At 39.3% G+C, this 26,144-nt stretch overlaps 1 protein-coding gene across 2 annotated transcripts in view; it reads right to left on the reverse strand.

The window, feature by feature from the left end:
* Positions 1–24,405, reverse strand: part of ANKRD28 (ankyrin repeat domain 28) — a 196,861-nt gene extending 172,456 nt beyond the window's left edge. Inside the window, exon 1 of one of the 2 annotated variants that reach the window (XM_025375724.1) lies at positions 24,015–24,405. In XM_025375724.1, the coding sequence (XP_025231509.1) occupies positions 24,015–24,041 (27 nt within the window). In that variant the 5' untranslated portion in view covers positions 24,042–24,405. The remainder of the gene's footprint in view (positions 1–24,014) is intronic. The other variant, XM_025375725.1, reaches the window with a different exon arrangement.
* Positions 24,406–26,144: the final 1,739 nt, after the last annotated feature.

The following is a 26,144-nucleotide window of genomic DNA, read 5'->3' on the forward strand; positions in this document are numbered from 1 at the left end:
TCCCATATACCCTTGTTTAGCTCCCACTTAGAAGTGAAAACATGCAGTATTTGACTATGTTTCCAAGTTATTTCACTGAGGATAAAGGGCTCCAATTCCATCCATGTTTGCTGCAAAAGACATGATTTCATTCTTTATACATATACACCACATCTTCTTTATCCAATCTTCTGTTGACGGATATTTAGGCTGATTCCATGTATACGCTACTGTGAATAGCGCTGCAATAAACATACCAGTGTAGATACTTTTTTGACATAATGATTTCTTTCCCTTAGGGTATATTCACAGTAGTGGGATTGCAGAATCAAATGGTATCACTATTTTAGTTCATTGAGAAATCTTCATACCATTTTCCATAAGGATTTTACTAATTTACATTCCCACCAATAGGGTAAAGTGTATAAGTGTTCCCTTTTCTCCACATCTGTGATGGTTAAAACTGAGTGTCAACTTGATTGGATTGAAGGATGCAAAGTACTAATTTAGGGTGTGTCTGTGAGGGTGGTGCCAAAGGAGATTGACATTTAAGTCAGTGGGCTGGGAAAGGCAGATCCATCCTTAATCTTGAGTAGGCACCATCTAATCAGCTGCCAGCACAGCTGGAACATAAAGTAGGCAGAAAAACATGAAAAGACTAGACTGGCATAGCCTCCCATCCTATCTTTCTCCTGTGCTGGATACTTCCTGCCCTCAAACATCAGACTCCAAGTTCTTCAGTTTGGGGACTTGGACTGGCTCTCCTTGCTCCTCAGCTGGCAGACAGCTTATTGCAGGACCTTGTGATCATGTGAGTTAATACTTAATAAAATCCCCTTCATATATATATAAAATATATAAAAATATACTGCTATATATAAAAATATATACATTATACATAAATTAAACATTATATACACACACACACATATATATATCTCCTATTAGTTCTGTACCTCTAGAGAACCCTAATACAGCACCATTGGCAACATCTATTGCTTTTTGACCTTTTAATAGTAACTAACCATTCTGACTCATATAAGATGGTTTTAACCCATTTATGCTGGAGGCTGCAATTATGAACGAAAAATCAGACCTTGGCAATGACCTCGAGCAGAATATAAATAACTCCCACCTGCTTAGTGTTCCAATAATGGAACACTAGGCATAAGTGGGCTAATTTGTATTTCTTTTATGACTAATGATGTTGAGGAGTTTTTCATGTTTGTTGGTCACTTGTACGTCATCTTTCGGAAAATGTCTGTTTGTGTTGTCTATTTTTTAATGTTTGTTTTTTTCTTGAGCTCCTTGTAGATTCTGGATATTAGCCTTTCGTCAGATGCAGTTTTCATATTTTGCACATATTTTTTCCCCTTTATGTAGGTTGTATGTTTACTCTGTTGTTTCTTTTACTGTGCGAAAGCTTTTTTAAAATTGTCTCATTTGTCTATTTTCGTTTTTGAGGACTTGGTTTTAAATTATTTGCCTAGACCGATGTCCAGAATTTTTCTCAGGTTTTCTTCAGTATTTTTATAGTTTCAGGTCTTATGTTTAGGTCTTTAATCCATCTTGAGTTAATCTTTGTATGTGGTGAGAAGCATGGGTCCAGTTTCATTCTTCTACATATAGCTATCCAATTTTCCCTGACCCATTTATTGAATCGAGTGTCCTTTCCCCAGTGTATATTTCTGTTGACGATTAGCTGGCTGTAGGTATGTGGCTTTATTTCTGGGTACTCTATTTTGTTCCAATAATACATGTACCATGCTGTATTGGTTACTATAGTCTTGCAGTAAATTTTGAAGTCAGATAATGTGATGCCTCCACATGCTCTTGAACATGGGAGAGTTTAATGATTTTATTAATAAGAATAAAAAGAGCTCCTGAAGAAGTCATTCAAACGGAAAAAAATCCACTGACAAGCTAATCATCATAAGGATTGTTTACAACAGAATCTGGCAAGACTGGAGGAGGGCACATTTTTCTCCTTTCATTTCATACTTCTATGAAAAACTGGTAGCAAAACCTAGGAATATAAAAATTTTCTGCTCTTCAGTTTTTTCTAAGAAGCGGAAACAAAGCTATTTATATATTTGTAGAAAGGATATTTCTATGGTTAAAAAAAATAAAGTTGTGGGTACCAAATATACATATAAAAAGTAAAGATCAAACACTCCCTGTTATGTCACAGATACTAAAAAGAACTGCCAATAATACCCAACCTTCCTTTAAGAATTAAAAACAGAGGCGGGCGAATCACTTGAGGCCAGAAGTCCAAGACCAGCCTGGCCAACATGGCAAAACCTGATCTCTACTAAAAATATAAAAGTCAGCCATGCGTGTTGGTGCACACCTGTAATTCCAGCTACTCATGAGGCCAAGGCATGAGAATCTCTAACTCGGGAGACGGAGGTTGCAGTGAGCTGAGAACGCACCACTGCACTCCAGCCTGGACGAAAGAGCAAGACTCTGTATCATAAAAAAGAAAAAAGAAACAGAAAGAGAGAGAGAATTAAAAACAAAGGTCAGATGCCAGAGGATGCTTTATCTAATTTTTCAATACACACCTCATTCCATATACACAAACAGTAAGCAATCTGTTCATCCTACAATAGTGGCTTTGCAAATCGCTATCATGGTTCCCATTCTACAAACTATATCGCATTCTGTCACAAATATGCAAATATTTCATGCCTACAAGAAAATAGCTATTTGGATATAAACAGCTTTTAACTGCCCGAAACAATAGAGAAGGAGGAATCAGCAACAACAACAAAAAGCAGATTCACCTTCCTCTTAGAGCCTGTGGCTTGTCGCTGCCATCTCTAAACAAGCATTTAGAACCCATCTTTGAAAAGTCCTTTCCTCACATCTGAGGAGAGAACTCTGTATAAAAGTTTCCAATGGTTGCCCCTACAGCTGTAAGAATAAGGTGCAAGTCTCATAGCTTAGAAGGTAAGATACTAAGGAACTAACCTCTACATGCTTCTCTCCCAGCCTCATCTTGTGCCATCCCCTTCACACTCCTTAGTTAACTAATACCACACTTAAGATCACAAGGAATATCATCCCCAATTGAGAAGATGAGAGTGAACTGGCTAACTCTAAAATGTATTCTTCAGGGGATATACATGAAAGATAGATACTAAAGGAAGTTCTTTAGGACAAAAGTGACACCAGACAGTAATGAATCCACATGAAGAAATAAAGAGCACTAGTAATGGTAATTATAGGTAAGGGAAAAATGACAGTATAAAAGGTGGTATAAATATAACTCCTACTTTTTTCTTCTCTCAATTTAAGAGGTAATCGCATAAAACAATTATAAAATTGTATTGTCAGGTTGATCCCATATAAAGATATAATATATATCAAAATGAAGCACAAAAACGGGAGGGAATGAATTATACTGAAAAAAAGAGACGACGCTAGATGGTGACTCAAATCCACAAGAGATAAAAAAGAATACTGAAAGTGGTAAATACATACATTAATATACAATACTATAAATGTTTTTCTCTTTCTTCTCTTCTTTAAAAGATAAACTCTGTACAAAGCAATAATTAAAATATTATTGGTGGGTTTATTACATAAATGAACATAATATATATGACAATAGCAAAAGAGAGGAGAGAAAATAGAGTTATACTGGAGGACTATTAGTATGTAACAATCACTATTAATCTGAGGTAGATTGTGATGGAACAAACACTAAAAATATAATTTTTAAAAAATCAAATAAATAAAAATAGCAAATATAAAAGCTGATAGAAGAGGAACATAAAAAACATGAGATGTATAGAAAACAAATAGCCATTGAGATACAAATCCAACCATTTCAAAAGCAATATTAAATATAAAAGAATTAAACATCCCATTAAAAACAGAGATTGTTGGATTGGATTTAAAAAGCAATACCCAATTTTATGCTGTCTACATAGCACTTTAGATTCAAAGACACAAGCAGGTTGAAACGATGCAAAAACACATATCATGCAAAGAATACTCATAAGAAAGCTGAAGTAGTTATATCTGCATCTGACAAAATAGACTTTAAGTCAAAAAAAAGTTATTGGAGACAAAGAGGAACATTTTATAATATTAATAGTATTAATTCAACAGTAAGATAAAACAAACATAAACATATGGAGCTAACAGGCCAGGTGCGGTGGCTCATGCCTGTAATAACACCTATAATAACAGGCCGAGGTAAGAAGATCACAAGGTCAGGAGATCGAGACCATCCTGGCTAACATGGTGAAACCCCGTCTCTACTAAAAATACAAAAAATTAGCCGGGTGTGGTGGCGGGCGCCTGTAGTCCCGGCTAATGGGAGGCTGAGGCAGAATGACCTGAACCCAGGAGGTGGAGCTTGCAGTGAGCCGAGATGGTGCCACTGCACTCCAGCCTGGGCAACAGAGCGAGACTCCGTCTCAAACAAAACAAAACAAAACAAAAAAACCACATGGAGCTAACAAAACAGTACCAAAATAGGGAAATCAAAAAAATGACAGAAATGAAGGAGCAATAGGCAATTTAACAATAATGGTTAGAGACTTCGATGTTCCACCCTAACAATAAATAAACAAGAAAGCAGGGAATTAGCAATGAAGATCTGAACACCACTATAAATCTGACCTAACTGACATCTATAGAAGACTCTACCCAACAGCAGTATAACTTATTCTCAATCACATATAAAACAATCTCCAAAATAGATCACATGCTAGGTCATAAAACAAGTCTCAAATTTAAAAGAACTGAACTGATACAAAAAATGTTTTTCAATCACAGTGTAAGTAAATTAGAAATCAATGATAAAAAGAAATTTCAGAAATTCAAACATGTTTGAAAATTAAACAAGACACCTGTAAATAACCAATGGACTAGAGAGAAAAATCACAAAGGAAATATATTCAGAGCAGAATGAAAATGTAAACAAAACACATCAAAACTTACAGGATACAGATAATGCAGTGTTTAGAGGGAAAATTATAGCTGGGCACAGCAATGTTAAAAAAAAATTCTCAAGTGAGCTTCAACCTTAAGAAATTAGAAAAAGAGGAGAAAACCAAACCCAACACAAGTAGCAGGGGAAAAACCGATCAATATTAGAGGGAGAATCAATAAAACAGAAAAAAGAAAAAGTAAAGAAAGTGAAAACCAAAATTTGGTTCTTTAAAAAGACAAATAAAACTGACAAACCTTTAATTAAGGTAACCAAAAAAAAAAAAAATATGAAGACACTAATTACCAAAATCAGGAATGAAAGGGTATCACTACTGAACTCAGAGGAATTAAAAGAATTTTAAGGGAACATTATGAACAACTGCATACAAACAAATGTAAACAACTTAGAAAAAAATAAATTCTAAGACACAAATTACTGACTCTGAAGAGGATATAGAAAATATAAATAGAACTCTATTGGCTAAAGAAATTAGTAATTAAAATCTTCCCACAAAGAAAAGCCTTGGCCCACAGAGTTTCATTGGTGAATTTTACCAAACACTAAAGAAATAATACTAATCCTTCACAAACTCATCTAGATACTTCAATAGAAAACACTTTCTAATTCCCTCTATGAGGCTAACATTACCTTAATACCAAAGCCAGACGAAGATATCACATGAGTAGAGATTTTTTTAATCCTAACAAAGTATCAGCATACCAAATCCAGCAGCATACAATAGGAATCATACAAATTGGCTATTCTTAAAACATTAAACATAAGCTTACCATATGACTTAAAAATTCTACTCAAGAATCTTTGTGGCCAGGCGTGGTGGCTCACACCTATCATCCCAGCACTTTGGGAGGCCGAGGTGGGCAGACCACCTGAGTTCAGGAGTTCGAGACCAGCCTGGCCAACACGGTGAAAGCCCACCTCTACTAAAAATACAAAAAAATTACTCAGGCGTGGTGGCACATGCCTGTAACCCCAGCTACTTGGGAGGCTGAGGCAGGAGAACTACTTGAACCCGGGAGGTAGAGGTTACAGTGAGCCGGGACTGCACCACTGCACTCTAGCCTGGACAACAAGAAGAAAACTCTGTCTCCAAAAAAAAAAAAAACAAAAAACAGAAAGAAAAAAACAATCTTTGCAAGAGAAGTTAAAACGTGTCTATACACAGACACATACGTGAATATTCATAGCAGTATTATTCATAGTTGCCAAAAATGGGAAACAATTCAAATTTCCATCAACTTATGAATGGATAAACAATATGTGATATATCCATACAATGGAGTACTATTCAGCAATGAAGAACCAATTAATACATGTTACAACATGAATGAACCTCAACAACATTTATACCTAATTTTTAAAAGACAAAAAATGATTACATATGATATGACTCCACTTATATAAAATGTCCATAAAAGTTTAAAAAATAAAACTATTACTCAGTGGTGGCCTGGGGCCGGAGGTGGGACTAGGAGTAACTGCAAAGTAGGTACAACGTACCTTTCTGGGGTGATGAAAATACTCTAAAACTGATTTGTAATGATGGGTGCAAAATTCTTTAAATTTTCTAAAAACAAATTGCACTCTTAAGACATTTTATGAATTTTACTGTATATAAATTATACCTCAATAAACTGTTAAAAAAAAAAAAAAAACACTGATCTAACCAATCACCAGCTCTTTTAATACAACTTGAAAGGTTGATCAGCTGTTCAAGATCTTAGCTGTAGAAAACATAACAGAAAACGACTAAATTGCAGCTGGAGAGAACTAAAGTGGGTAAAAGGGAAGATTTTCTGACTTGTTGATTCAGCACACAGGAACACCAAACCAATGAAAACTATAAACAAATCACATTTCAGAATCAATGTGGCTCAGACAGAAGGTTACCTGAAGAGGGGGTCAAATTTCCATCTGCAGGGTAAATAATAAAATGATACGTGAACCAGACAAAGACATATTTAAAAAACAAAAGGAAAACAATAGGCCATTATCACTGAGTAATATTGACTCAAAAATCTTCAACAAAATACTAGCAAACAGAATTCAACAACATACTAAAAAAAAATCATTCATCATGACCAAGCGGGATTTATCCCCCGAGGGATGCGAGGATGGTTCAACACATGCAGTCAATAAATATGATACATCGTATCAGCAAAATGAAGGCAAAAACCATATAATCATGTCAACTGATGCTGACAAAGCATTCGACAAAATTCAACATCTCTTCATAATAAAAAAATCTCACAAAACTAGATACAGAAGAAACACACCTCAACATAATGAAAGCCATATACCAGAGACCCATAGATAGTATCACAGTGAATGGTGAAAAACGGAAAGTCTGCCCTCAAAGATCTGGACCACAACTAGGATGTCCACTGTCACTATGTTATTCAACATAGTACTGGAAGTCCTAGAGAAATCAGACAAGAGAAAGAAATAAAAAGCATCCAAACTGGAAAGGAAGAAGTCAAATTATCCTTGTTTGCAGACGATATGATCTTTTATTTGAAAAAATCTAAAGACTCCACACACACAAAAAAAAACTATTAGAACTGATAAATTCAGTAAAGTTGCAAGATACAAAAATCAACATACAATATTCAGTAGCACTTCTATATGCTAACAGCAAACAATCTGAAAAAGAAATCAAGAAAGTAATTCCACTTATAAGAGCTATAAATAAAATACCTAAGAATTAACCAAAGAAGTGAAAGACCTCTACAATGAAAATTATAAAACACTGATGCAAAAAATTGATGAAGACACACAAAAAAATGGAAAGATACTCCATGTTCATGGATTGGAAGAATCAATATCATTAAAATGTTCACACTGCCAACAGCAATCTACAGATTTAATGCAGTGCCAATGACAAAATAGCAATGACATTCTTCACAGAAATAGAAAAAAACAATCCTAACATTTATATGGAACCACAAAAGACCCAGAATAGCCAAATCTATCCTAAGCAAAAAGAACAAACTGGAGGAATCACACCACCTGACTTCAAATTATGCTACAGAACTATCCTAACCAAAACAGCATGGTATTAGCATAAAAAGACACACAGATCAGTGGAACACAATAGAGAACCCAGGGATAAATCCACATACCTACGATGAACTCATTTTTGACAAATCTGCCAAGAACACACATTAGGGAAAGGGTAGTCTCTTCAAAAAATGGTGCTGGGAAAACTGGATATCTACATGCAAAAGAATGAAGACTCCTGGCCTGGTGTGGTGGCTCACGCCTGTAATCCCGGCACTTTGGGAGGCCGAGGCAGGTGGATCATTTGAGGTCAGGAGTTCGAGACAAGCCTGGGCAAAATTGGCAAAACACCGTCTCTACTACAAATACAAAAATTAGCCAGGCGCGGTGGTGCGCACCTGTAATCCCAGCTACACAGGAGGCTGAGAAAGAATTGCTTGATCCTGGGAGGCAGAGGTTGCAGTGAGCCGAGATCGTGCCACTGCACTCCAGTCTGGGCAACAGAGCAAGACTGGGTCTCAAAAAAAGAAAAAAAAAAAAAAAAGAATGAAGACCCTTACCTCCTGCTATATGCAAAAATCAAATCAAAATGGCTTAAAGACTTAAATCTAAGACCTCAAACCGTGAAACTACTGAAAGAAAACATCTGGGACACTCTTCAGGACACTGACTGGACAAAGATTTCTTGGCTAATATCCCACATGCACAGGCAATCAAAGCAAATACGGACAAATGGGGTCACATCAAGTTAAAAAGCTTCTGCACAGCAAAGGAAATAATCAACAAAGTGAAAAGACAACCCACAGAATAGGAGAAAATACCTGCAAACTACCTCTCTGACAAGGGATTAATAACCAGAGAATATAAGGAGCTCAAACAAATGTACAGAAAAAAACCAAATAACCCAATTAAAAAAATGAGTAAAAGATCTGAATAGGCATTTCTCAAAAGAAAACATGTAAATGGCAAACAGGTATATGAAAAGGAGCTCAGTATCACTGAGCATCAGAGAAATGCAAATCAAAACTACAATCATTTCACCCCCGTTAAAACGGCTTTTAGCCAAACGTCAGACAATAATAAATGCTGGAGAGGATGTGGAGAAAAGGGAACCCTTGTACACTGTTGGTGGGAATGCAAACTAGTACAACCACTAGGGAGAACAGTTCGGCGACTCCTCAAAAAACTAAAAATAGCACTGCCGTATGATCCAGCAATCCCACTGCTTGGTATAACCCAAAGAAAGGAAATCAGTGTATCGAAGAGTATCTGCACTCCCATGTTATTACATAGACATAATTTATATGCATGTTATATATTGTGTATAATTTTTATATATAACATATAATTTATATATTTAATAATTTTTATATTTTTTATAATTTATATATAATATGCATATTATATATAAAAACTTTGGTTATTATTCACAATAATCAAGATTTGGAAGCAACTTAAATGTCCATTAACAGACAAATAAAGAATATATGGTCCATACACACATACTATTCAGCTATAAAAAAGAATCACAGTCTGTCATTTGCAACAACGTGGAACTGAAGGTAATTATGTTCAGTGAAACAAGCCAGGCACAAAAAGACAAAGTTTGCATGTTCTCACTTACTTGTGGAAGCTAAAAATTAAAACAATTGAACTCATAGAGACAGACAGTAGAAGGATGGTTATCAGAGGCTGGGAAGGGTAGTTGGGGGATGGTGGGGGAGGGTTAATGGGTACAAAAAAATAGAATATGACCTAGCACTTGGCAGCACATCAGGGTGACTATAGTCAAAAATAATTTAAATGAACATTTTTAAGTAACTAAAAGAGCATAATTGGGTCATCTATAACACAAAGCGCAAATGCTTGAGGTGGATACCCCATTTACACTGATGTGGTCAGTATATGCATTGCATGCCTGTATCAAAATAGCTTCTGTAACCCATAAATATATACACCTACTGTGTACCCACAAAATTTAAAAACAAAAATTTTTCAAAAGATAAATACTTTTTTTGGAATATTACACATATTAATATTTAAACTTGACATATGCTGATGGGAATAAATGTTTTCACAAACCAAAGAAATTCAACTCAAACAACTTTGATTTACTGCTTTATACTGAAGAAAACAAGATTTTTAAAATTATACTGTTATATACAGCACACCCGGACAGAAACAAGCCTTGTTAAGGCTAAATTATGTAATGAGTGTTGCTTATCTGGTATATTAGACTGTTCTTGCCTTGCTATAAAGAAATACCCAAGACTGGGTAATTTATAAGAAAAGAGGTTTAATTGGCTCACACTTTTGCAGGCTATACAGGAATCATAGTGGCATCTGCTTTCTGGGAGGCCTCAAGAAGCTTTCAATCACCGTGGAAGGCAAAGAGGTAGCAGGCACATCACATGGTGAAAGTAGGAGCAAGAGAGATAAAGCAGGGAGGTGCCACACACTTTTAAACAACTACATCTCACGAGAACTCACTATCACAGGGATATCATCAAGGGGATGGTGCTAAACCATTCCTGAGAAATCTGCCCCCATGATCCAATCACCTCTCACAGACCCCAACCCCAACACTAAAGATTACATGTCAACATGAAATATGGGCAAGAACACACATCCAAACTCTATCACCTGGTTTTGCCCCATCTGAGCATCAGAATCTTAATAGCATCCATCCAGACACCAACATATAACAATATGTAGTGGCAGGGGGAGAAGTGCCAAAAAAAAAAAAAAAAGAAAAGTAAGAGATAAACAATACACCTCAATTTTGAATAGTACAGAAGAATAGTTTTAGCCAAAAATAAGAAAAAAAATAAATAAATAAAGAGAGAGAGGCAGAAATTTAAGTGTAGAAATAAAACAATTTACAATAAGGAAAGGTATCAATAAGAAAGCAATGGGTAAAAAATGAATACAAATAAGAGATAAACAATACATCTAAATTTCAGATAAAGATAGAATCAAGAGTACAGTAAGATAGTTTGAGCCAAAAATGAGAAAGAAAAAAAAAAGAGGCAGAAATCAAAGTGTAGAAATAAAACAATTTATAATAAGCAAGGGTATCAATACAAAAGCAATGTTGGCAAGTTGCAAGAGGCAGAAGATGGAGATGAAAAGGAGAAGACTGAAAGTGTGTGTAAATTAGGAGTTAAGGATTAAAAAGTTGGGCCAAAAGGGCTAAAGGAAGGGAGGTTGAGGTGGAAATGCAGAAATGAAAGCTGGGTAGGGTAGGTGATAGTTGAAGAAAAAGGGGATGGGTGTTGAAGAGAACAAAATGAAGAATAAAACTCCATAACAGTTGATATGAAGTGAGCTGGGAGACCCTCAAATAGCCCAGAATAATGCAGGCATGGGATAATCACGCCTACAACACCCGGTCTGGACTGATTCTGGACTGTGAGCAAAGAAGTATCAATCAATATCTAGTAATTAAAGTAGACTGGTCACCCAAACAAAATCTCAAAAAATACACCGGTAGTAAAAACTGTACCTACTTCAGAAAACACTATTATAAATAATAGTGCTCAAATCACAAAGTCAAGACTTCTCAAGAGGTCAGTTTGTGGCCAAAGGGAACCAAACAGATTAGATGAAGTAGGTTCCAATACAGCAGAGTTCAGATTCACTGTAGGTAAAGAAGTGGGAGAAATGACAATGAAAGAAGTTGTGGTCAGAGGGAAAAAAAAAAAAAAATCTCAATTTCAAAACTAAGGCTCCAAGGAGGTAAGGAAACAAGAAAGTGAGCAGGTAAAGGGTTCATGTGATTTTATAATGGATCTAGAAGGCTTATAAGGTAGAATATTGTTATTAAGGAGACAAAAATACGAACAGGTTGATTAGTGACATTAAAAGCAATACTTTATTAGTTAAAACATAGGAGGTTCTAAAACCAATACACTGAGACATGCAAAATAATCTCTGTATTGATAATCTGTAATAGTTAAACAGTCACTGCACTTAAATTTAAGTGAAGATGATATACAGAAATTCAGTTTTATAATAAAAGATTAACTGAATGAGAATTTGTTTTATTAAGGGACTCTATTTGTATTAGTCGGTTCTCAGACTGCTATAAAGAAATACGTAAAACTGGGTAATTTATAAAGAAAAGAGGTTTAATTGGCTCATAGTTTTGCAGGTTGTACAGGAAGCATAGCGAAGCCTCAGGAAACTTCTGAGTTAATGCTGGAACGAGTTAAGATTTTGGGGGACTATTGGAAAGGTATGATTGGTTTCGAAATGTGAAAAGGACACGAGATTTGGGAGTGGTGAGGTGTGGAATGATATGGTTTGGCTCTGTGTCCCCCCCAAATCTCATCTCAAATTGTAATCTCCACATGTCAGAGGAGGGACTAGTGAGAGGCTATTGGATTGTTGGGGCGGATTTCCCCCTTGCTGTTCCCTTGATAGTGAGCGAGTTTTCACGAGATGCGATGGTTTAAAGTGTGTGGCACATCCCCCCACCTCCTGCTCCGCCATATTAAGATGTGCTTGCTTCCCCTTCGCCCTCCACTGTGATTCTAAGTTTCTTGAGTCATACTTCTTACTAAGCCTGTGAAACTGTGAGTCAATTAAACCTCTTTTCTTTGTAAATTACCCAGTCTCAGGTAGTTATTTATAGCAGTGTGAGAGTGGACTAATACATGAAGGTTAACAACTGCTGGCTTTTTAGGGATGTATAAGCAGACTTCAGCATCCGGGTGAGCAGTGGAGCTGAAACCAGATAGAAGAGCAAGTGTGGTATTAGTCAAGTAGATCTAATAAGCAGCCTAATCCAAGGTATAGGCAGGTAGTTAGAAACTAGCATGTCTGTAAGAACCTGAATGATTCAAATAGAGATGTCTGGAATCAAGAAACATCAACAGACAAAGCCAAGGAGCTCTAACTTTTAGACATTCTCATTTGATGCTGTAGTAGGGGCAAAGAGGGAACCCAGTTGGAGTATTTCCCAATTGAGAAGTCAGTCAAGAGGGATAAATGTAATATGGAATATATGTACCTTAGAAATGTTCTGGAAGATTGTGTATATGTTATGTAACAGTTAATCTACTCATTTAATAATAGGTGATTTGCTACTTCGAAGAAATGCACTGTAAGTTATTTTTTAAATAGTGATATGATTTTGATTTGTGTCCCTGTCTAAATCTCATGTCTAGTTATAATCCCTAGTGTTGGAGGTGGGACCTGGTGGGAGGTGACTGGATCATGAAACTTAGGTGAAAACTCAAAACCAGAGCCACAAATTTGAGAATCACCATTAAAGAAAACAGTATTTGGAAGTCTTAAGAATGAACAAGCTCTGACAACAATGTGATCTTGGTTAAAACCAGGGGATTTTTCTTTCCTAAACTTTCATTATATCCAAATAGCTACATTGCCCAAGACAGGGGCTAGTACTTAAACCATGTTTAAGAAGCTAACAATGGCTGAACGCAGTGGCTCATGCCTGTAATCCCAGTGCTTTGGGAAGCCAAGGTAGGAGGACCACTTGAGCCCAAAAGCTGAAGACTGGGCAACAAGGGGAGACCCATCTCTACAAAAAAATTTAAAAATTAGCCAGGCATAGTGGCGCATGCCTATGGTCCCACCTACTCAGGAGGCTGAGGTGGCAGAATCGCTTGAGCCCAGGAGGTCGAGGCTGCAAGTAAGCCATGTCACACCACTGCACTACAGCCTGCGTGACAAAGTGAGACCTTATCTAAAAAAAAAAAAAACAAAAAAAAAACCAGCAGCAGCTAACAATCAACTAGAAATAGGAAGGAACTTCCTCAACCTAATAAAAACCGTCTATGAAAAACCAACAGCTACATCATACTTAACGATGAAAGATCACGAACAAGACAAGGATGTCTATTCTCACCACTTCTACTGAACATTGTACTGGAGGTTCTAGTCTAGGCAAGTAAGCAAGAAATAAAAAGCATCCAGACTGGAAAGAAAAAAGTAAAATTATCTCTAGTCACAGGAAATTATCTCTAGCCACTAAAAAATATTAGTGCTAATAAGAAAGTTCAACAAAGTTGTAGGATTCAAGAGCAATATATAAAATCACTTGTATTTCTATACATTACCAATAAACAATCTAAAAATAAGAAAATTCCATACACCACAGCATTTAAAAACCTTAGAAATTTAACAAAATCCAAAACTCGTACTCTTGAAACTGTAAGATATGACGAGATTAAAGAACCTTAATAATGGAAAGCGTCCCATGTTCATGGAAAGACTTATTATCAAGATGGCAATATTTCCCAAATTGATCTATTGATTCAATGCAGCACCTATTGAAATTGCAACTGTCTTTTTGGCAAACATTGACCCATGGATGCTAAAATATGGGAAGGCAAGTGACTCATAAAAGCCAAAATCTTGAAAAACAAAAACAAACTTGGAAGACTTGCACTTCCCAACTTCAAGCTTACTACTGAAGGAGTGAAGGGTTTGTCATCCCAAGATATAAGTCAGATTGGTACAGTGATTATTTTGAGTTGAAAACATTAGAGAAATTGTAGTTTCCTACAAAGACAGGGGAGCTAACCTGTCTCTTCCTGCACATGGCAAGACATAAAGATTCCTCTAGAAGGGGTACCCTCACCATACCAGGGAGAGAAAAATAACCCTTACTTCCAGAGACTTGGAATTGGAAGCTACAATGGACCTGAACAAACATTCTTAAGGGAGTCATCCTTATCTTCTACCTGTTTCACACCCCTCCCCAATATATCTCCTAGTTACTCCCCTAGAAAATTGCCTGCCCCAGCCAGATTTTCTTTGTTTTATCCTTTTTTTCTCAAATTTATCATTCTTTGTCTAAAAAGTATAAAAGCATCTTGCTTTGGTCACTTTTTCAGAATTCAATCGCTTGTGAAGATCACCATGTATATGGAAAATGTGCTAAATTTGTATGTTTTTCTCTTGTTAATCTGCCTGGTGTCAGTGTGGTTTCCAGACTCAGCTGAAAAGCCCAGTAAGAGGTTAAAGCGGGGTTGAAAGAGATCTCTGACTCTGTACACTACAAAGCTATAGTTATCAAGACAGCATGGTACTGGCATAGGGACAGACATATAGACCAATGGAATAGAACTGAGAGCCCAGAAATAAACTCTCGCATTTACAGTCAACTGATTCATGATACAGATGCCAAGACAATTCAATGGGGGAAAGATTAGTTTTTTCAACAAATGGCACTGGGACAAGTGGGTATCTACATGCAATTAAATATATATATATATATATATATAGAAGTTGAAATCCTACCTCAAAGCATATACAAAACAAATCAAAATGGATCACAGCCCTAAATGTAAGAGCTAAAACTTTTGCTTGTATTAGTTCCCTAGGGCTAACAAATGACCATAAATTTGGTAGCTTAAAAAACATAAATGTATTCTCTCACAGTTGTGGAGAGTACTAGTCTGAAATCAAGGTGACCTTCTGAACACTAAGGGAAAGTCCTTCCTTGCCTTTTCCAGCATCTGTGCTCCTGGAGTTCACTGGCACGGAACTGCATGACTCCAACCTTTGTCTCCATCTTTACATGGCCTTTTCGCCTACTGTCTCTGTCTTCTCTTCTGTTGGGTTCAGGGGGCTTCTGGGCTGAACACACAGAGATTCCTGGACAATGGCATCCCCAGAGAGGGCATGGAAGCTTCTACTCTTTCTGCCATACTTCACCCTATGTATTTCTTCCACCTGTATCCTTTTGTAACATCCTTTAGAATAAATAAGCAAAAATAAGGTTTTCCCTGAGTTCTGTGAACTGCTCCACCAAATTAATCAAACCCAAGGAGGGGGTCATCGGAACTCCAATTTATAGCCAGTCATCAGAAGCCCAAGTAAAACAACCTGGGGCTTGCAACTGGCATCTGAAGTGGAGGCAGTCTTGTGGGACTGCACTTGTGGATTTGACGATATCTACAGGTAGACAGTGTCAGAACTGAACTGAATGAGAGGACCATCTAGCTGGTGTACACTGGAGAATTTGCTGAAGAACTGGTTGCTTCCTTGGTATGTAGGGGAAAACTGAAATGTGACACATTTGCTCACAACAGCATTCTTAGTAGTCAGATTACGGTAAGAGAAACTGGGTTTGTTTTTTTCCTATATCCTTATCACAAATAACTACTTCTCCAAAAAGGACACACAAATGGCCAATATGCACATGAAAAGATGCTCAACATCATTAGCCATCAAGACTACAGTAAGATACTACTTCATGGCTAGGTGCAGTGGCTCACACTGCAATCCTAGCACTTTGGGAGGCTGGGGAGGTGGAGGGCCGCACATCACTTAAGCTCGTAAGTTCAAGGCCAGCCTGGGCAACATGGCAAAAACCCATCTCTGCCAAAATAAAAAAATTAGCTATGCATAGTGGCATGTACCTGTAGCCCCAGCTACTTGGGGGGCTGAGGCAGAAGGATAACTTGAGCCCAGGAGGTTGAAGCTGCACTGAGCCATGATCACACCACTGCACTCCAACCTGAGTGACAAAGTGAGACCCTGTGTCAAAAAAAAATAAAAATAAAAAGAGATACAACTTCAGACACACTAGGATGGCTATAATTTAAGACAGACAATAATGAGTAGTATTGAGGATGTGGAGAAACTGGAATGCTCATACACTGCTGGGAATGTAAAATGGTGCAGTCACTCTAGAAAACAGAACAGCAGTTCCTCAAAAGGCTAAATACAGAGTTACTATATTACCCAATGATTCCATTCCTATATCCCAGAGAAATGACAACTTATGTCTACATAAAATCTTGTACACAAATGTTTGTATCAGCATTATTCATAATAACCAAAAAATGTAAACACAAATGTCCATTAACTGATGAGTAGATAAAGAAAATGTAGTATATCCATACAATGGAATATTATTCAGCAATTAAAAATAAATGCCAATACTTGCTACAAAGTAGATGAACCCTGAAAACACACTAAGTAAAACAGGAAAAGTCTACAGAGGCAGAATAGTTGTTGTCAAGAAGCCGGCAAGAATGAGGTTTGGGGGTTGATACTTCAGGGGTAAGGGGTTTGTTTTTGTCATAAAATGTTCTAAAATTGATTTTGGTGGTACTTGCACAGCTTTGCGAATATATTAAAAAACACTGAATTGTACAATTTAAGTTTGCGTGTGAATTACATCTCAATAATGCTGGTTAAAATATAAAAAACATCAAACTTTTTAATACGGAAATTGTTAAAGAGAAAAGGCTGCCTCTCTATACTGATTTACGCTTCCTTATTATAAAACCTGTATTTCTTTAGTATTTTTGGTAACAGGAAATAAATGTAATGCTTCTCTGTACCCACTCTTATTCTAAGCTCTGAAACAAGTATTTCTCTACTCAATTGCCTTTTTAAAGTATTTTAACTGTCTTGTGCTAGATGTTTTAATATTATCTTTGGCCTTAAATCCTGAGGAATAGAAAATACATACCTTTAAATTTATAAATAGATAAATCCAGATGAGTAAACCCTTACCAATAAGAATGTCAACTTAAATTAACTAGGCAAAAGTAGGCTTTTCACAAAAGTTAATAGGCGTAATAATTCTATCCAGACTCTACTATGTAAGCCAATCAGCATACACATAGAAGAATACTGGTAACTTTTTTTTAAATCGGTATCGCATAAGGAGGGTGGATGAATCATTTAATAGTGTAACTAAGAATTGGGGATGAGGGATGGGAATGGAAATTAAACCTAAGATATTTAAAATATTAAACCATTTCAACTTTACATTGTATACAATATCCCAGTAACAGTTTAAAACATTACTGTTTTAAGTTAACTAGTAATTTCATTAATTTTGGCTTTAAATTTAAGGTATAACTTTGTGACTGATTTGATACGATGTGAACTGCCCATAGGATGCATTATTCAAAACAAAAGACCTAAGCCTGAACCTCCAGGTACAGGGTATTTTCCATGGGCATCTCACTCCAGCCCAGAATGGGTACATTCACTGAATATAAATTTTACATTAGACCAGAAAATTAAAAATGAAATAAGACAAAATGCTGAAAAACGTAATGCATCCCAAATCTAACTATTTGGGTTATCTGCTCTTTAACCACCATAATCAATGTTTTTGTTTCTTTTTTTCTTTTTCTTTTTTTTTTTTGAGATGGAGTCTCGCTCTGTCGCCCAGGCTGGAGCCCAGTGGTGCGATCTAGGCTCACTGCATGCTCCGCCTCCCAGGTTCATGCCATTCTCCTGCCTCAGCCTCCCAAGTAGCTGGGACTACAGGCCTCCGCCACCACGCCTGGCTAATTTTTTGTGTTTTTAATAGAGATGGGGGTTTCATCGTGTTAGCCAGGATGGTCTTGATCTCCTGACATTGTGATCTGCCCACCTCGGCCTCCCAAAGTGCCAGGATTATAGGCGTGAGCCACCACGACCGGCCCCATAATCAATGTTTAATTGCATTTTCATAATTTGAATTTACCCTAGTGGAACTATGTAACCAAAAAATTACCAATTATCATACAAATCCAAGACACTCTCAACTGTAGATACAAACAGGTCATTAATATAGCTATGAGAAATATTTTAAGATATACTCACTCTCATTCAAACTTTTGCTTAGTACTTAATGTTCTCGATCTGTATTAAAATATTTTATGTATGTTCTGATTTACAGCAGTAGCTACCTAACTGGTCTTGGGTGTCCCTGTTTATCTGCCTTTTGTAATCTATTCTTCCAAAACTTGTAATGGTTATCTAACTTTCAGTGATCACGGACCTCTCTGAGGATCTAATAAAGTTATGAATCCTTTTGAGTAAAATACATACCTGCACATTCTTGCCAAAACCTTCACACGCCCTATTTTAAGGAGGCCCAGCTCAAACGACCCATCACTTACCAATGAAGTCCAAACTTCTCAGCCTGGGATTCAAAGCATTTAATGTAGTCACTGTTAACTTAGCTAATTTATCTTCTATCTTTTCCAACTACACACCCCAGTCAAGACTATCTCCTCATTATCCCAACCATCCTTCCTAGCTTGCCTTCACAGTTCCCTCTTGTTGCTTCCACTGACAACTGCTTACTTTCAACAAATACTTCTGGTGAACCTAAAATACCTCCCCTGCCATGAGGGTTTCCCTCTACTTACAATCAGATTATCTGATCCTTTTGAATTCTGAAACATGTTACCTGTACCTCTTATGGAGCTCACCAGGTTCTATTTTGTATCGCAAAAGGTATCCAAAAAGTGAGGAAACACAGAACTTGTTTTTGAATTGTATGTTACACTTTCAAATAGTATGCTCTATATGTTTTCCTTCAGCCTCTATAAGCCTCTTCATGTGATGTACCTCACTTATCCTACATCTATGTGTGGTTTTTTTCTCCCTCTTCTAAGATCTGTAAGAGTAGAGACAGTACCTTCTTCACCCTTGTGTCCCATCATCTCCAGCACAAAACAGGAAGACACGCCAGGCGTGGTGGCTCATGCCTGTAATCCCAGCATTTTGGGAGGCCGAGGCACGCGGATCATGAGGTCACGAGACTGAGACCATCCTGGCCAACACAGTGAAACCCGTATCTACCAAAAATACAAAAATTAGCTGGGTGTGGTGATGGGCGCCTGTAGTCCCAGCTACTAGGGAGGCTGAGGCAGAATTGCTTGAACCAGGGAGGCGGAGGTTGCAGTGAGCCAAGATTGCACCACTGCACTCCAGCCTGGTGACAGAGCGAGACTCTGTTTCAAAAACAACAACAACAACAAAAAAAAACAAAACAGGAAGACACCTGCTACATACAGTACCTGAATATCTGGGCATCAGTGTTCTTCTTCAGGTATTTCACGCATTCTGTATACCCTATTATAAGATTTCCCAAGAACCATCATTTTTTTGTGTTTTTTTTCCCTCAAAGATCAAACAATGCTCCACTCTTAGTGTGTACTTCATCAAATAAGAACTTATTAACTATCCAAAATAGTGGTTAAGTTACTCACATCCATCCAACACCTTTCTCACTGATATATGTCAACCCTGTTTAAAAAAACAAACAACAAAACCCCAACATCTTAAACATATCAATCCTCACCATAAACCCGTAAGGGAGCACACAAAGATGGCTCCTACACACAAATGATCCACATGTAAAAGCTATTACCCTTTAGTACTGCTGCAAACAAAGTTCATAAAACAAATTCCAAAAACAGAAATAAATACTATCCCAGATTACACATATGCATACTATGGAAGGCAGTGAGATAACCTGCATACAGGAACTTTTTTTAGGCTTCCTAAACATGATACAGAAGTTTATGACTAACAGATTCATGCTACAACATGGACGAACCTTAAAAATATGCTAAGTGAATGAGACACAAAAGGCCACATACTGTATGATTCCATTTATCTGAGATATCCAGAATAGGCACATTCAGAGACAGAAAGTAGATTAGTGGCTACCAGGGCTGGGAGAAGGGGAAAATGGAGAAAAACAGCTAATGGGTATGAGGTTTCTTTTTGGCAATGATAAAAATATTCTGGAATTGGATGGCGATAATGGTCGCACCGTTTGGTGAATATACTAAAAACCACTCAACTGTACCCCTGATTAAGAGGGTGAACTTTATGACATGTAAGCTTTATTTCTATTTTTAAGGCGTGTTTTGAGCACGCTGGCTGTTTTATCTAGAAGAAAACTGTATTTAATGGGAATCTTATTTTGTAGTGTTGTTTTTTCAAACTGATCTAAACCAGCAGTTATAAACTGGCTCCTTACTAGTCCCTTTTTAAAACCAAAGCATTAATTGTTGTCAATAGTAGCTATCGACTTGTCAACGTTTACAAATACCTGTGGAGAGAGGTTTTGTCTAGCAATCTGGATTTCTGGCTTCCCCCCCAAAAAAAAAAAAAAAAAAAAAAAAATGGAGTTATAAAAATGCTAGGCACACCAGCACTGCAACAATGGCTTGGAGCTAGGCAGCACTAACATACTTGTTCCTATTTGCCATGATGTCCACTACTCCCTATTGTCTTCTAAACACTGAAGCCCAATGTCAATTACCGTTTAGCTTACTGGCTGTGAGTCTGTGATCCCTAAAGAATGACCTTCTACCCTTCTTATTAGGCTGTACTGATGGTAAATTAAAATGTAATAATGGATGGTTACATTTTAACAAACCAACTGCAAGAATAAAAACTGTAACACTGATATCTGTTAGAAAAAAACCCTGCAATTGTCACAAATTTATTCGAACTAAAGTGAAATTCAAGGAAAAAATGTGTCCATTCCTATAAACAGAAAACAAATTATTTTCGGTTTACAATTAAAAATCATTTTCATCTACTCATAGTCAGAAAGTAATGCAGTAATAACTTCCTACCCCCATAATTAGGTGGTGGCACAAAATGAGAGAAAATTATCTTATTCAAATTGATCGGCTTTATAAGAACAAATTGTTTTACTTACTGATTTTATGTTTTAACCATCTAGAACCCTCCTGATGCTTAAATGCACAAAGAAAAACAACCCTTTTGCATTTGTAGCTTATATGTATTAAACTGTATTTTACAAAGCCAGAAGAAAACAAAATACGAGGTGAATAGCGAAATAGACCTAGAAAAGCACATTCTACTACTTCCTATGTCAAGTGTATGTAAGGCTTTTGAGCTAAAAGCTATGGCAAGTACCATCCAGCTTCAGAAGTCTGTATGTCCTTATCTGTATCTTCTCCATTACTCCAAACAAAATAATCTAGCTGACCTGCTTTTCCTGTAGATGGGAAAGTATAAGAGTATTTGCTTTCCATTTCATTTTTACCATCATTTCCAATGGCTAATAAAACATCAACATATAAGTTGACCTCTAAAAACAGCTGTTCCCTTTAAATTAGGCAAAACCAAACTTATTTCTCAAAGTCTTCCAAAAGAGCGACCAGATGAGCCAATTACTTAGTAGTTTAGACGTAAACCTCAATGTTCTTTCTCCCCAAACCATTAAGCTTACAGGTAACTTTTTTTATTTTTTGGGGGGACGGAGTCTCGCTCTGTCACCCAGGCTGGAGTGCAGTGGCACGACCTCTGCTCACTGCAACCTCCGTCTCCTGGGTTCAATCGATTTTCCTGCTGCAGCCTCCAGAGTAGCTGGGATTACAGGTGTGCGCCACTACACCCGACTAATTTTTGTATTTTCAAGAGAAACGAGGTTTCACCATGTTGGCCAGGCTGGTCTTGAACTCCTGACCTCAAGTGATCCGCCCGCCTCGGCTTCCCAAAGTGTTGGGATTACAAGTGTGAGCCACCATGTCTGTCCACAAGTGGCATTTTAAAGCTCAATATTACCACTGAATATTAATGGATATACATAAGACTGGAATGGCATCACAATTTTCTCACAATTGCAATTCCAAAATAAAATCCAGTTGCACCTTTGCTTAACACAATCCTGTTTCTGTTAAAACCCGATGGTGAATCAAATAGAGGCTCTCCTAAAAGTTCACCAAATTTCTAATGCACACAGTAATCTAAATCACAACAACAACTTTTTCAAAAATGCAGGACTAGAAACAAAGGAAAACATCGATCAGTCATTACATCAACCACTAACAATGGATGCACAAAGTGCGGTACTGGAAAACCCAGACCTTGAGTTTCACACTGTTAACAGTGTAAGATGCACGGCCTGTACTGGAATTAGCAGAAATGGTTTCTACTATAACTGTGCTTTACCTGCTATTCTCTTAACACTGCTGTCCAGTAGAACTATCTGAAATGAGATAAATGTTCTATGTCTGTCCTATTCAATACAATAGCCAATAGCTACATGTGGCTACTGAGCACTTAAAATGTGGCTAGCAAAACTAAGGAACTTGGTTTAATTTTAATTAAATTGCTACATGTGGCTAGTGGCTGTCTTATAGGACAGAACAGTTGTAGAATTTGAAATACAAGGTATAAACTGCATTAACTAAACTGTAGAGTTTTTCAAAGTATCGTACCCTGATGTTAACACCAGGCAAGACCATTCCGATACCAAATAATACATAAGGTCAGCGATCAGCCTAAACATAAAATAAAATTCACTTACGAAATGAGAATTCTTCATATTACTTAGATTCAGAATTGAAGGTGCAATATTTACTAAGTAATATAAAAAATACGTCTCAGGTTCTTCCCCAGTGTTTTTGCAAACGGGGTGCTCACTTTCAAAATAGTTTCCCAAAACATGCAAGTTATTTTCCCTTCAAATCTATTCAACATCTTCCGTTCAGAAAAACAAATGGCAAAAATAAGTTCTCAACACTAGTAAGTGTGCTGTGACAAATCAATGTGTAAATGTCACACATTAATTTTCCTTTTCCTTAAAAGAGGGTAAAAATGTTTGGCAGCGTCCGAATCTTTCAAAAGCCTTATTACCCATCTTTCCAAATGTTTAGGTGTACCAATCATTCAGATACAGTTGCGATTTCGTTACTGGATACAAAGTAGTTTTTTAGTTCCAGAGAGTTACAAGTCTTTTTGGCACAGGTATTCTTTGACCAGCTCTTCCTAAGTCAAGTAACAAGATGGTGCACAAAATGTCAAACGAAAACAAGTCTGGAAACTTGAATTGAGTAACTAGTGGCTAAGCGGAATCAATTACCTTTAACCCTGAGAGAGAGTCCCTCGCACTACTCAGCCAAGCAAACAGAACAAGGTCGTGACCGTGGGTCACGGCCGCCAGGACCGCTCCCGCCCGGCAGCGGGAAGCCACCTGTTAGGCCCGAGCCTCACCTGGCAAGAAAGAGGAAGCGCTTGCCCGGCAGCTCGCCCGACGCTAGGGCGCTGAGCGTGGAACCCGCCCCTCTTGCTGCAGCGGCTAGACCCCCGGCGGCACGTGGGCTTCACCCCGGCCCCGGCGGCTCTGACAGGCGGGTCGCCCGCGGACCCCGGCCCGCCGCCTCGCGCCGGTCCCCGGGGCAGGACCCCCGTTTCCCTCGCAACCACCCCGCCGAGCGGGCGCCCAGGCGGCCCACCCCGCCGGTCCGCCCTGCTTCCTTTCCTTCCCGGACGGCGCGATCCCGCCCTGCAGCCCCTCACCTACCTGGTCGCGGAGTTTGAGGAACGCCATGGCGGTCGCCTCCGCGCCCACTCCAGCCTCCGCCGCCGCCTCCGCCGCCGCCGCCCGGCCCACCGCTCCCGCCCTAGTAGCCTTGGCCGCTGCCTGGGACCAGCGGGTCGGCGGCCGACTGCGCTGAGAAGACCGCGGGCAGGGGGCGGCACCGCCTCCCCGGCCGCCCGCCGCCGCCGCCGCCGCCGCCGCCGAGAGGTGAGAAGCTCGGCCGGTCCCGCCTCCTCCTCTGAGGACTCCCCGCCCTCTTCCTTCCTTTCTTTCTCCTTCCCTCTGCTGCCTCCCCGAGCAGCCCTACCCGCCGCTGCCGCCGCCGCCTCCTCACGCCCCCTTCCCGAAATACCCTGGCAGCCCCCGCGGCCGCGCCGTTCCAGCCCGCGGCAGCGGCGGCATCCAAACTCCACAATATTACCACCACCGCCCGCCGCGATTGGCGGCCGCGCGGGGGAGAGGCCAGAGTAAGCCGAGCGCCCATTGGCCACGCCGCCGCGCTTGCTGGTGCCCCCCGCCTCCTGCGGAGGGAGGGGCGGGCGGAGGAAGCCGCAAGGGTGGGCGCGGAGCCGCGGCGCGGGCGGGGCGGGGGAGTCGACAGGGGCGCGGGCCGGGGGAGGGCGGCCAGGTGTCCCGGCTCCCAGGCGCGCGCCTCAGGCGTGGTGGGCGGAGCCCGGGGCGGAGGTGGCGGCGGGAGATGGGGAACGGCCCCGGACTCGCACGTGGAGGTGGAGCGCGGACGCCTCCCTCTGCCAGGGCAAGACTAAGGAGCTGGGTGAGGGACCGGAAGGGCTGGAAGGGGTGGGCACCTGGGGGCTGCGGCGAGTGGCGATGGGTGAGCTGGACTTGCACGTGGAGGAAGCGTGAGAATGCGCCCCTGGGTTTGGAGAGGGTGGGGAGCCAAGGAATGGGATGAGAGGTGGTCACGGAATGGGGGGCGCTGCTGTACTCCACGGAGGCTACAGACCGAGACCGGGTGAGGGGCGGGGGTGATGCTGGCACTGTGGACGGAAGGGCGTCGTCTTCGCAGCCGAACAGGTTGTGGACGCCCAGTCCTTCTTCTACCCGCAGTCCCAATCTGAAGCTAAGCTATGTGGTTTTCCCTTGAAAGCTCCCCAGCCAGGCTTGCTGCCTCCACCCCCTTCTTTCGCATCTGAAGGATTTTGCCTCCCACTCGACAGAAATCAATTTTCTTAAACATAAAAAAAAAAAAAAAAAAAAGATGTGCAGGATTTCTAATAAATAGCATCCTTGGATGGAGGAGAAGAGGAATGACTCCCTCACCCTGCCACACACACCCCCACGCCACCCCGCAGCTCTGAAACGGCTTTTCTTTCTTAGGCAGCCGCACGCTGTTGCCATTCCAGGCTCGTGTGGGAGAAGATTGTTGTGCGCCTGGGTCTGTCCGCCCGGGCGGCTCCAGCCTCTGGTTTATACAAGGTGCAGATGGTTAAAACACAAACGTGTGACGTCAGGCTCGGTTTAAAAGTCCCTTCTACCCCCTACATCAGTTGTGTCTCTTGGGATGGACTTTATTTAGAAAATCGATTCGAGCCTAATGGCAGCCTAGAGAAATGGAGATCGTCGTCAGGACTATCAGATTATTGTAATGCTGCACTTACAACAAAAAACTTAGCTTTAACCAACAAAAAAAAAAAAAAAAAAGAAAATGAAAATAGAGTGCAAGATCAAAAACACACCTGGTTAACTGATAGTACGACTCTTCCAATTTTCTTTGACATATCCATGCAATGGTTCCATTGAAACAATTTCTTACCTAAAATTATGTCCCTCGTCGTGATATTTTCTACTTAAAATGGAGGAATTCTTATAACTGTGATCTAACCGTCATAATGAGGCTAAAAAGGAAATCAAACTGCTCTTGCTTTGCATTCTCTTCAGTAGCTCCTTTCCCCTTTATTTCAACTCCAGCAGATAAAATAGAGATACCATTTGTCACCCAACCCCTCCTTATCAGTTCATTGAGGATGAATGAGTTAATGTCGTGAAAGCATTTGAGTTCTCCAAAACAAAGGTGTTGTGATAATATTACTAGAGTACTTTGTGACTACAAATTAGCTTTGTGAATAATTACCCATGTGCCATATCCAA

Source organism: Theropithecus gelada, chromosome 2 (genome assembly GCF_003255815.1).
Source record: "Theropithecus gelada isolate Dixy chromosome 2, Tgel_1.0, whole genome shotgun sequence".
NCBI classification, from domain to species: Eukaryota; Metazoa; Chordata; class Mammalia; order Primates; family Cercopithecidae; genus Theropithecus; species Theropithecus gelada.